This window comes from Gasterosteus aculeatus, chromosome 12 (genome assembly GCF_964276395.1).
Source record: "Gasterosteus aculeatus chromosome 12, fGasAcu3.hap1.1, whole genome shotgun sequence".
NCBI classification, from domain to species: domain Eukaryota; kingdom Metazoa; phylum Chordata; class Actinopteri; order Perciformes; family Gasterosteidae; genus Gasterosteus; species Gasterosteus aculeatus.
The window spans coordinates 9,418,671-9,431,452 of NC_135700.1; the positions used below are offsets into that span (position 1 = coordinate 9,418,671).

The window sequence follows — 12,782 nt, forward strand, 5'->3', positions numbered from 1 at the left end:
TTACATTGTAAAATACGCAAAAAATACCTGAAAATGACCTGAACTAACTGATTACTACAGAGAAGAGGAAACATGTATTTTGAATTTAGCCGTTTGTTTAATTGTAAGGACGAGAATGGGTGTTATTCTGTATCCGTTAGTTAGTTAACAACCAGTTCTCCCTCTGCAAGCCAGTAAATTAAATATATTTGTTTTTTCCTGAACATTTCTTACAAAAGAGCCAACAAATCTGGGCTGTTTTGGGAGCTCAGCTTTTCTTGTCTTCTCAGTAAAAGTCGGCATGCTTTACCTGTCGGCAGCCGTATGCCTCTGACATGGCAGTTTGCTTTACCTTTTCTTCAGTGCATAAATCAGTGTGGTGACATGCCTAAAATCTAACCACATTTATCCCTTTTTCAAGTCAAGTGGTGGGTCATAAGGGATAAAACCATTTACTTTCTCTTCTCTGATACGCACTAATACGCAGTCTGTCAGTACTGAGGTGGCAAAGCCCTCTGGGAGGGTTTTGCACTGAGCTATTTCTTGTCTGTAGAAAGATCCGGGAGCGTAATCTCTGTCTCTGCTATCCAGGACTTGGCTGCTGTGTAATTCAGTCCTCATCCTAAATCCAGGGAGAGACAGACAGCAGCGAGAGAGAGATACAGTAGAAATATTTAAAAACCTTCAATGCGTGAAACAAGTGAACAATATATCTGTATTTTTGAGATGATTGCAATGGGCTTTGGGTATGCAGAGCACTTTTTCAAAGGAAGCTAGATAGAAATACATTTTCACAGAGTCCTCCTTCATCGGGTCTCAAATAAGTCCCTAAAGACAATACAAACAGAAAAAGGTCATATCAATATCACGCAAACCAGATCAGTGATGGTGAAGCTAAAACACAGAAAGCGGGTAAAACATCGAGAAACAGCAAGAAAACATCAGCATTAGATTTTATTTATTGAAACCTTATGTTCATTATAAAAAAGTACCAGGTTTGGAATGACGCCTGTCCCAAAAAAATATGATACTCAAGATTAAATCTGAAACGTTTGTACGTCTTATTATTCTGTACTGGGCTAAATCCATTTAATTGCTTAAGTCTTGTGGGAGTGAAAATTGAAAAGCGAGGTTTAATTTCATAGGTCTCTATTTTCAGGGGATTTTAAAGTGTCTCTAAAGCCCTTTCACTATTACTTGTCATGTAAAAAGCAATTACAATTAGTGCATAGATGAAATGTGTCATCAGAGAATCCATTAACAATGTCCTCAGAAATGAATATTTACAGTCACCACCCTACTTTCAGAGGCCACACTGAGTTTCATGAGTTTTTAAAGGACAAATAAAAGACATTGGTGTCATTGTCAGATCTGTATTGTTAGTATATCTGTTTGAGGCAATTACAACTTAACAAATGTACTTATTTAGTACTGTTGTATTTGAATTGCTTCAGAAATGACAAGATGCTAAAATGAGCTCTTTTGCCTCCATGACATTTATTAAACTAGTGCGACCCCTATAATTGTTCCAATGCACAATAATGATTGTTTAAAATGTGTGCAAAAAAACCTACACATATTCAATCCAAAGTTTTCTCTGTTTGCAGAATTAAATGAATACATTTTTCACATTATTGCTGAGAGTTGGATGAGAGAATTGACAACAACGTCTCATAATTAAACACTAAATATAAAGTTACCACCAGCAGCCAGTTAGCTCAGCTTAGAATACACATGGTAAATAACAATTAGTCTGGGATGTGTAAAAATATAAATATGCAGTCAATCACCATAAACTCTTACTAAGTCAAACATGTTATTGCCTAGCAACCTTACAGTTAATGTAAGGAACAAGTTTCCTTCTTCCCCTGACTTCCCCTGAAGCGTATTATTACCTGGCCACAAAATTCTCTACATACTGCTTCAAAATGGTTTTGCGGAATAGAACTTTTGTCCCCACGTTTTCTGAGTGCCTCCCTCCAAACACCTTCCGTGGAAAACCCATTTCATGATACTTTAGGGCAAGTAAACAGTATAATCTTGACATGACGATAGTGCATTAGCTGCAGAAACAAACTTAAACCCTGTGAAAATCAAAAGACATTTTTGTATCAATCAAGTTTCTGATGCAAACACTCTTATATCAAAAGTAAAAACTGAATAAAAAATCAAGTTAATGCCCTTGTTATAAGAAGAGGCCATTCATGTGAGTGAGAGACTGAGCTCCTGGGATGCTATAAGAGACAGTAGGGACCAACAGATACACATTGGTCACGGAATTGTTCATTTTAGTTAATCTGTTAAGGCTTATTGCACCACTGAGACAAATCTGTTTAATCACACATATGATCAAAAATGTCCTTAACTAGTAGACCATTACTCTACTTGCTTAGAGTTACTTTTTTCTTCTTCTTGGATGTATCAGATAATTAGCTCTTTAGCATCTTCAGATATTTAAGTTGTAAAAGTACAGTGCATCCGCAAAGTATTCACAGCGCTTCACTTTACACACAACAACCCTTAATGACAAAGTGAAAACTGTTTTTTGCACATTTTTGCAAATCTGTTAAAAATAAAGGACGAAAACAAAAACATCTAGATAAGTATTCAAAGCCTTTGCTATATGGTAATACTAGCACACTAGCTGTCTATTCGTGACTTAATGCATGACCTGGATGCTTTAGTAGGTATTTGCTGAAATGGCAAAGGAATTACAAATTACCAAGATTAATTGAATTCTAAATTGGACGAGCACAAAATAAATGGTTTCATTCATTTAAATGAAAATCTATGCCAGCAGATCAGATGTTTCGGTTGCCCTTGCAACACTTGTATTTAAACTGTATTTCTCCAACTATACAGTGAAATGGAATTAATTATTTCTACGGTCAGAGTTTTGCCAAGAGCAATCTAGAATTATCAAGTCGATCCCACAAAAGTACGTCTCTTTGAAATCAAGGAGGGTTTTTTTTGTCCATTTTGAGTCCTTTCACGCTGCTTTTCAATAAGTGAAGCACATAAATAATTGTACAGACAGAAAAAGATATTAGAATGAATAATTCTGGTTTACATGTGGTGCTGTTTTGTGTTGTCCCCATTGCTGCTGTCATGTGAAAATGAATAAATAAATGCTCGGGGGAGCTACTCAGATGAATAGAATGTGATAATGCACTAAGCGTGTTTCCTTTGTCTTTTTTTGTCAGCAAGATGTTCTGCTGTCTCCCACGACACAAAATGACAGAGAGCTTTGGCAATTGATAGATTACAGTTGGCGGTAAAGTAAGAGTTCAGTTCAGTGATGATATAAAATAATATATGTATGGTATGATGTAATCTATAAATATGGGGTTCAATGTAACCCAAATACACCTACACTATCGCATATTTTATGACATTTTAGGAAATTTTATAATTTGGCATATTGTACCGTGAACTTTTCCATGTGATGTTATGTCATAATATACGGTTTAATTAAATATTATACATTTCTCTTTATATTTCTTAACATACATAACAATGTAATTTCAGACATTTCTTTAGCAAACTATGCTATTCTATTTTATTGTCAAATTACATTTCTATGATTTAATTCCACACATAAGTAAAAAAGAAGAAGCTCCGCTCCCCCAGAAAGAAGTCTCACTAGCGAGTTGAGAGGAAGGTACTGGTTTCTCCCCACACTGACACCAGTGGTGGAAACTGCAAAGAATACCACATTGGTGCAGGCCAACCATAACAAATGGATCCCAAAACTAGTAGAGGCCTTCTCACCGGGGAACTTTCTTTTTTTTCCTTCACTTTCTGGACTTTCTATGAAATGTCGTTTTGACGTACTAAATTATCAATTTTTAATATTCCAGAACATCACATTTAATTGACATACAATGCTATGGCCTTTTTCTATTACTTTATATGACATCATTATAAAGCAGTGTTAAAGCAAACCACACTATGCTTGCTCAATGTGTAAGACTTATCACATAGATGATACATCTAAAATGTTTTTTGTTACATCGAACGTTTAAGTAATGTAGTGGGTGCTAATTTGAAGTGGATTAGACCACGTTTGTCATAAAAGCTTTTTTTCTCACACATATGATATTTTTCAAGGTACATGGTTTCCATGGGACAATAATAAGGAAATGGAGACAATTATGGACACAGTAGAGAAAATGAGAGCAAGGCAATATTTTTGTAAAATCTTTAATATTACCTTTGTATTATTTTCTGTATACAAGAATGTGTAACAAAAGCCAAATAAGCAATCCATTTTAATCTTTTATAAATGGTAAGGCATGTCTGCATGTACAACCATCAACTTCAGTTACCCCAAAACACTTCTAACAGCGTGCACAGACAACTCCAAAAATCTGAATGTGCTCCTTAGTTATCTGATTTTGCAAATCACAACAGTAACACACCCACAGCATATGTTTTACCAAAAGTGCAGCAAACGATTAACATCAAAACGGAGAAGACCTTGCATAACAAGTTTTCAAAACATTCTGTAGAAAACCTCAGCAGACCATGAATTCACGCCTTTTGCCAGCGAGAATCAAAGAGACAGAAACTTTAAGAGTGACACTCTTGTATAACAGGGTATTGTAGTTGGTCAGGAGAGAACAAAACACAAGCCAGCAAAAAATGGAAAAATGAGATAATGTAAGAGACTGTTGTTTGTAACAGCAAAAGCTCTTTTGGAAAAGTCAGTCAACTGAAAGGTCTGGACGTTTTGGTGATTTATACACCAGTAAAGTCCTGGCGTGTCCTTACTCATCCATAACTCTAGTTGTTGTAATCAAGTAATTTCTTGAGGCTCTTAATGGAACATTCAGCCTTTGTGTGGCCAGAGATGCTTGCTGGCATTTTTAATTTTCTGTCTCACTTGACTCAGAAATGTCTGCATCCAGCAGTGTTTTTGTAATACTTGAAAACTAAATGTATATGACACTGTTTGACTGAAGCAATATATAATCCACTAACTTGCTGTTCTGATCTTCTGTTGTGTACTCTATCTGTATTTAATCAATTATAGTCACCAAAGTTAAAAAAAACCCATCCAATTGCAACTGTGTTACCTCATAGTTTAATGCAGTTTTAGGAGCAATACACTTGATATCAAAATAAACGTGCTGACAAGACCACTATTTGTGTTAAATTGTCAAATAAGAGTCGATGTAATGTCTGTGAAACTCAAATGTCTGAAGCTGAAATTGAATTATTGGTCTGAGAGTCAACGACTCCATGTGACCCCTATGAGGGTCACAACCATTATCTGCTGTCCAGGACTGATCAGAAAAACGGTTCCTGTCCAGTTCCAGCAGTTATTTACTTTATGCAATATTTAGTTTTGAATAGTTACAGCTGGATGTGCATCATATCTAATAACCCACTAAGTGAGCGCAGATCGAGATATGTGTTCTTTAACTCTTAACAGAGTTTGGTGCTCTCATCTCGTGATCGAGACGATCTGACTTAGGATCATGAGCAGTCCAGAATAAATGTTTGACATAGCGTAAGCCATGTAACGTCTGAGGGAAACAGTATTTAAGACTTGGAATGGTTGTTAAACTTTGTTTAAAAGTATTTAGTTTCCTCTGGTTTTGTATTATACAGGCGTTGACCCCAAAAGGGATCAACAGGCTCACACCTCTGCAGTGCACACAGACATTTGCATGTATTCTCATGACCAATCAGAGGGGTTCATTGACCAGGTTCTCACATATGCTGATTTCCTTTTGAACTAGCATCCACTTTACCATTGTGATTAAAAGGAGCAACAGAACCAGTAAGATAAATAAGAAGAGGGGGAGATATCTCCCCTCCCTCTTGCCTGAACTAAAGGATATCCAACAGGTCTCCAACAACGGATCATCACTGGACGGATTGTGCTCTTGGTTCATATCTCCCAATGAAGCTGCCTGGCTTCACTAATGAGAATCTTTTTGACTTGCTCCATTCCATTGTCCATTTGGACTCTTAGATACCGCCAAGTCAAATTCCTTATACATCTAACATATTTTGGTAAAAAAAATTTCTGATTCCTGACTCCTGATACATGTGTTTTTGTTTGGAGAATTCTTTTAGTATTTTAGTCATTATGCTGCTGAGCTGCTGTTTTTCTCATCAGCGACTATGTAACTGCAATATTGGTATGATATTTGATGCCATTCATTTTATCTTTATAATCTCTCTAAAACCTCTTTTTGGAATAGCCCATTGTTGAATAATATTTCATTTTGAACTTTACAAGTTACTGAAAAATGATCTGTCTGTCCCTCCCATTGATTGGTTTATTACACTCAACAGCTGGATGTGCGGAGGACCTTGTTGATCAGGTCAGTGTTAGTTTCGGTTGGATAGACAGTCGCCTTCCACAATTGAGGTTTACGCACCAGCGATTTAAATGGTCTTTTGTTCGGAGGCTGCTGTTTAGTCACGTTCTCACCTTTCTGCAGCGAGTGAAACTACGTAGGGGAGATGTTCCCATCTGTTCTGCAGTGGGAGTTCCTGCGGTGATTGGGGTCTGCAGGAGGATTTCTCTTCAAGGTGCAGTCTGTGAAGACAACCACGTTGGTGCTGCACATTTTAGTGATGTGTTTATCAGTCTGCTTCAGTTGTTAGGGGTCCACAAAGCACTGTATGTCACCCACACCTTAATTTGTGCCTTAGAACATCATTATTTTGCAGGTCTTGACTGTTGCAGCTTGATGCAACTTGATGATGTGTCCTTTGCTTGCTTACTATGTGCTGTGTAGGTTGCACTCTCCTTGAGATGCTCACAGCACCTGCTTATTTGTCACAGCAATGAGTTTTCAAGAATGCCTCTGTTGAGACATACTTTTAGACATGTGATTCATGTTCATGAGTTCATGAGATTGGCTCCTCGAGGAACACTAATCATGAGATTGGCTGCCTTAAATGTCGTCTTCTGTGGAAACATCTACCCTTTGTTTTCATGCCTGCGTAATTTTAAGAACCTCCTTTTTGTGGGACCAGAAGTCCCGTTCGTGGAAACTTTTTTGGAGGTAACACCAGTTCTAAAAGCACAGTCAGACCTCAGCCCCTTGCTTCTTTTTGTGTTGGTGACTTTCTACATCATTTTTAGGAAACCTTACCACTTCTCTAACTTGCAGCCTGAAGGGGCGTGTGAGTCTGCTCTGATTGGCCAAACAAGAACATACAAACTTCATTGTGGCGCTCCATAAGATGAGAGGTGGGGAACCTGTAGAGCCTGTCAGAGGACTGAGCTTTCAGCAGGTTGAATGGTAAAAATGTCTACATATATGTATACATACATATACATATATGTAATATAATCCTCAAGCATTAAAAGCAAGCAACATAAACCATTTCCACACATAGTTAAAGCATGGAGGAAATATATGGCAATGTCGTTTGCATTACCTGATATCCATAACATACAATAAAAGAGTTTCTGCCTGGTTTAAGCTGATGTTAAGTAGCCTCAGTAACTTATGATTGTAAATCCGGTAACTGAATAACATTTGCAGACAATTGTCGTATAATGGCTTAGTGTCTACAGGTGACCAAATAAATTTTAAAACAGATCAGAACAGATTTATAAAAAAATTAAGCCATTTACTAAACCAGTAATAATACATTACAGTACCTTTCAGTGAAATACATACTGTAACTGTTTATAATTAAAATACAGGTAAATTATCTCAAAATATAGATTTTCTGTCTCAATGGGGTGGACATCTTCTTTAGCTTTATAAACTTATGAAGCCAAAAAAAATATTTTGTGCAAAGCCGTTCTCTTAGTGCAGTACATTAGCACTCTCTAAGAGATAAATAAATGTGCAACTATAAAGTGGCTGCTATTTCCTGAAGACACACTGATATGACAAAATGGGAAACCAGGTAAACAGCTAGCACTGTACAATCCTGCACCAACCAATGCCAAAAAACTGTGTAGCCTGAAAACATAATTGTTTTTGTCAGTTAACATTATTTTTCTGCATGCACACAGTAAGACTTTTGTCTTACCCGGCGGAAAAGACTGAGGGCAACGTTGTCTCATTTGCACAAATCCGTCATAAAAAAATAAAAATAAATCCCCTCCATCTAAAATATCAGATCAGATGTTTTTTTACTTTCTAAAAGAGAGACACGGTATTTAAAACCCATTTTGGAATAATGAGAAATTGCCATATTTTGATTTTTTTTACTGATGTGAAAGCTGGTTCAACGACGGCACCTAGCATTCTTTGGGGGACGAGCAGGATGCAGCACTTCCAGTGGCACGGTACCGTTCCACACAGCCAGCCATTCTCCACTGGCTTTCAGGAGCTTCCACGTGTCCAGTGAGGGAACAGCAGTAGAACTTGCTGTTAAAGATACTGTACGTATAGTATAAAAGTCAGTTTTTTTGGCCACACTCAGGTATTATCTCCATTGAGTCTGCGTTGCCTGGAGAGACAGTGCGATGGCCGCCATCAACAGCAGTAGGGAGGGTCCGACGGAACACGACTTGCCTGCGGCTGCTGCTGCTCGTTCGTCGCCTCTATCGGCTCCGATCACAGAAGCTTCTGTTCCAACAAAAACATACTCTGTTGTGCAGCCGTCGGAGCAGCCGCTGCCGCTGCCAGAAGCGCTGCCCTCGTCACCTGCGATGGACAAAACAGAATCACACAAATTGAAATTTATATGAAGATTATGTTTTGACGGATAAGCAGTTGGAAGATGGATGGATACTTTGTTTGTGGGAAAGGAACTTTTTTCTTGAGCAACTTTGGTACATATTTCATTTCGCCTAAGAGCAAACTATTTGCAGCAGAAGTATCACTTTGAGATTGTGTTTATTGCTCTAAAAGGCTTTATAAGCGCTCCATGACACTCAGAACTGTGAGATCCGTGTAAAAAGCTTTCATTGGAGAGTGTTTGGAAAAGGCTCTTTCACAATTAGGTGGCAGGTGATTGGACGAACCATTTCATTCCATTCAAGCTCTTTGAAAAGAGGCAAAAACATCTTTTCCATCAAGGCAATCCTTCAGTGTTATTCTTTGATGTGTGTTTTAAATGAAAAAATACTCACCAGTTCTACAGTAACCTACCAGTAGCTGACATTTTGATTTTTAACACAGGGACTTAGCTCTCAGTAGGTCCTCGCGGGACGCTGTTTGGTCAATGCTATGGCTTACTGGACATACTGTAAACACAAGCCTGAAAGGATGGATTTATTCTTACATGAATGACACCCGTGATCCTATTTCAGTTTATAGTTTCAATTTCTGCTGGGGTGGTGTGTGTGTGTGTGTGTGTGTGTGTGTGTGTGTGTCTGTACGTGTGGTCCACACAAAAAACATTAAAAGAAACTTAAAATGATTATTTGTATTATCTCCACTTGGAAACACCTGATATATATATAAATATAAATCCTGACTGGATAACTTACTTGAGTCCTGGAAGTAGATGTCATTTCCATTGTAAGCATTCTTTAGTTTGTTGGTCATGACACGTAGAGCCATGATCTGCTGTCGTATGAGTGTGTCAGGCCTGGTGATGTCCACATCCACCTCTGGGTTGTTCACCTGGTTGGTGAGACCTTCCTTCACCACTTCAGGGAAATATCTGGACACAATTACCAGCACCAATTTTAATCACCTAAAACTTCCATGTGCTTTTTGACTGGCCCTTCATGGGAATATTTTGAAAAAGTATTACAAAACTTCTTTTGTCTTGAAACATGCAGGAAGCAGTTTTGGGGCTTTCTCTCAACTGATTTCCTCTCACATTGCAATCAGTTGTTGTCATTTGCCAATTTCACTCCCTTATGCAGCCATTGTGTCTTTCATTAAGTGCATTTGACCAGTACTTTCCTTCCATGCTATCTCCACAATCCATTATCTGAAGAATTTGTGAAGCGTGTGAAAATGTTATGATCTTTTTTTTGTTATAACAGGCTGATTTCCAAAGTAGACCAACTGCAATTAGATGGATTGATAAGACCCACTTTTCTGAATGATGGCTGCTTGAATCAGGCAAAACAAGTGTGTAATCAGACTCAATAGTCTATTTCTATTTGGGACTCGGGGCACTTTTCCAGACAGAGCCCTTAATGTGCCTGATTTCCACAGATAACTACTATTTTAAACATAATGCTAAATCTAAAGGATCGAAAGGATCAAAATCAATTGAACTGCAGCACAATTAAAATAATACATTGCATGTGTATCATTTAATACTATTTTTGTACATGTTGTTATTGTCTTCTATGGGAATCTGTTTTAATAATAATATAATATATGAAGAAAATGTAGCGAGGAGACCAGATAAGAGCATCTGCTGAATTCATAACACAGCACTAACGTGGTCTATTTTAGACTGACGGTTTATCATTACTGGGCATCAATTTAGCTTCTAGATTTAGTGCAATACCTAAAAATGAAACCGCCACAAAACAAAAGATCCAGCGTTTCTTTTATTTCACCGGCTAGTGATTTTGTTACGTGTAGAGGGTCGCAGTGTGATGTGGTGACAGATTTTCTCTGCCAGCATCCCTGGTTCACTGTTGTGCAAACCACTCGCCGTCCAATTGACTGTACGGCCCGGCAGCGTGCTACACGCTGCAGCGGTGATAAGAGCTGTTTGAAAATCCACAGTCCTCTGAGTCCCAGAGCCTCGCAGCTTATGTTGGAGTTCTCCATATAGGCACTAAGGATTGTATTTACAAAGAGACTGTTAATCTGGGACCACAGTGTGGTTATTTTAATCCCTGGCAGGTAAACATGTGATAACTGTGGAGCAGGGACACTTTTCTGTGGTTATAAAGAGTAGCAGAAGTCCTCACCTGCCCTTTGTGTGACTGTTCCAGCACTGATCCTCGTCAGGCTCTGTGAACTTGCCCTTGGCACAGATGTCATCCGGCAGGTTGGACCAGAACCTCTTGGACTCTTTCAACTTCTCTTTGATGTCAATCAACTGCCATGGGCCGAAAGAGAAATATAATACATATTAGAGTTGATCATTTTTTATTTGAAGGTCTGAGAAGTGAGGATGAGAAGTGAAGAAGAATGAATGCGTTTCTCAACTACTCTCCGTTAAAACATCCATGTGTATATACAGAACTGGTCAAAAGGATGGGCTCACTTTCTCATTAAATTGAAAGAGAAAATGTGTGTAAGCTTTTGACTGGTATTGTATATACAAATGTATGTGTATATATTTATGTGTAAAATGGCACCCATTATATTCAAAATATACCAATTAATACAACTTTTACAATGGATAAAAAAGGTGATAAAAAAGGTTCTAAAAACAAAAAAGAAAGATAAGACTAACACGAATACAGCAGACTGCAACAGCTGTATCTCAGTAGTTTAACATTAATGTGGCAGCAAAAGTGTCAGTAGTCTGTTCCATTATTCCATCAAGAGAAAGGTACTGTTGAGACTGGGATCTTTTTCTTCCCATTCTGCTTCTTGTCGACCTCTATCCATATCGTGTTCATTGGTGATTCATACAAGACAGACTTGGGGTTTCAAGTTTGATATTTGGCATGAGGTGTCACCCCCGACTGATTCCATCTGGACTCGGCAAGAAGTTAGAGGGTGTGGCCAGCAGGCGGGAAGAACAACAACCAAGATGAATTATTGTGTAGTAAAGCAAGTTCTGTCCCTTTTGTCATTCTGTTCTTTGTATAATGCTAAATTTAAGATTCAAGCTTAGCGTGAACACTGTTAACAGGGAGAAACAGCTTGCCTCCACTGTCCGAGTGAATCTAAATCTGCTGACCAGAAACTTTAAAGAGCCCCGCATCCAAAAAAACAGAGCCTTATATAAATGAACTGACAAAATATCTCCTCTCATCATAAGGGCCTGCAGGTGACAGAGTCAAAAAAATAGGTTTTGCATGATTATACAAGGCCAAAATGGCGTCAGGCTTTGCAGTGTGTTCAAAAGATAGATCTGCGAACATGGATGTTCTACTAAGCACCGTAAGTCATTTTCTATGAAGATTGCTTCCTGTGAGATATCGATCTATGAAAAAGATTCGGAGGGCACAGCGTTTCTATCGTCAAAGAAGACAAAACTCCTAACAATCATGACGGAAACAAAAATGCAGTTGTACTAAAAGGTCGTTGCCGGTAATCATGCAGTGAAAAAGCTGAATGGAGACACAATTGGAAGGTTTCTGTCATGGCAGCAGTGGAGACATCTTCCTAAACATAGAGTTGGCACACCGACAGTGATTTCTCCTCTACTGTAAATGTTGTCAGTCTGGCCTCCTGTGGATTTGTATGATGAGTCGCTACATTAGTGACACCTGGGATCTTATTTCGGAACCGTTTACAGTTTATATTTCTGCAAGGGTATTGTGTGTGTGTGTGTGTGTGTGTGTGTGCGTGCGTGCGTGCGTGCGTGCGTGCGTGTGTGTGTGTGTCTGTAAAGTCTGTGGGTGTGGTCCACAACAAAACCATAAGTTCCCGGAATGTGAGTGAATTCAGCATGGAAGGTAAGTACAGCTAAAAGTACAGCTAAAAAGTCCTAAATTAAATAAAGAATGCAGGCGTTCCACTGCTTACAAACTAAAAGTAGATAAACAAACAGATTCCATTGGTAGTAAATCCTGCATCCAAAGGACCTTGTATTAGACAGCAAGTTGATGTATTTATTTGTGTGAATGTGACGGTGTTTTCTAAGATATATTTTGGCAAAAACAACATTGTGGATGGCTTACGACCTTCTCTGTAAATTTACATTGCTTTCAACGCAATTTTTTTCTGGGATTATTTTTGGCTCGGAAAAGCTGTTAAATAAAAATGTCTAATACATTC

The 12,782-nt window shown here is 38.2% G+C and overlaps 1 protein-coding gene across 3 annotated transcripts in view; it reads right to left on the reverse strand.

Moving 5' to 3' along the window:
- Nucleotides 1-4,168: 4,168 nt before the first annotated feature.
- The window catches only part of gpc6a (glypican 6a), a 100,676-nt gene continuing 92,062 nt past the window's right edge, over nt 4,169-12,782 (reverse strand). For 2 of the 3 annotated variants that reach the window (XM_040164557.2, XM_040164547.2), the window contains 3 exons: nt 10,796-10,926; nt 9,401-9,576; nt 4,169-8,612 (listed from right to left, as the gene is read on the reverse strand). In XM_040164557.2, the coding sequence (XP_040020491.2) occupies nt 8,392-8,612; nt 9,401-9,576; nt 10,796-10,926 (528 nt within the window). In that variant the 3' untranslated portion in view covers nt 4,169-8,391. Of the gene's footprint in view, nt 8,613-9,030; nt 9,169-9,400; nt 9,577-10,795; nt 10,927-12,782 lie in introns of those variants that run through there. The other variant, XM_040164564.2, reaches the window with a different exon arrangement.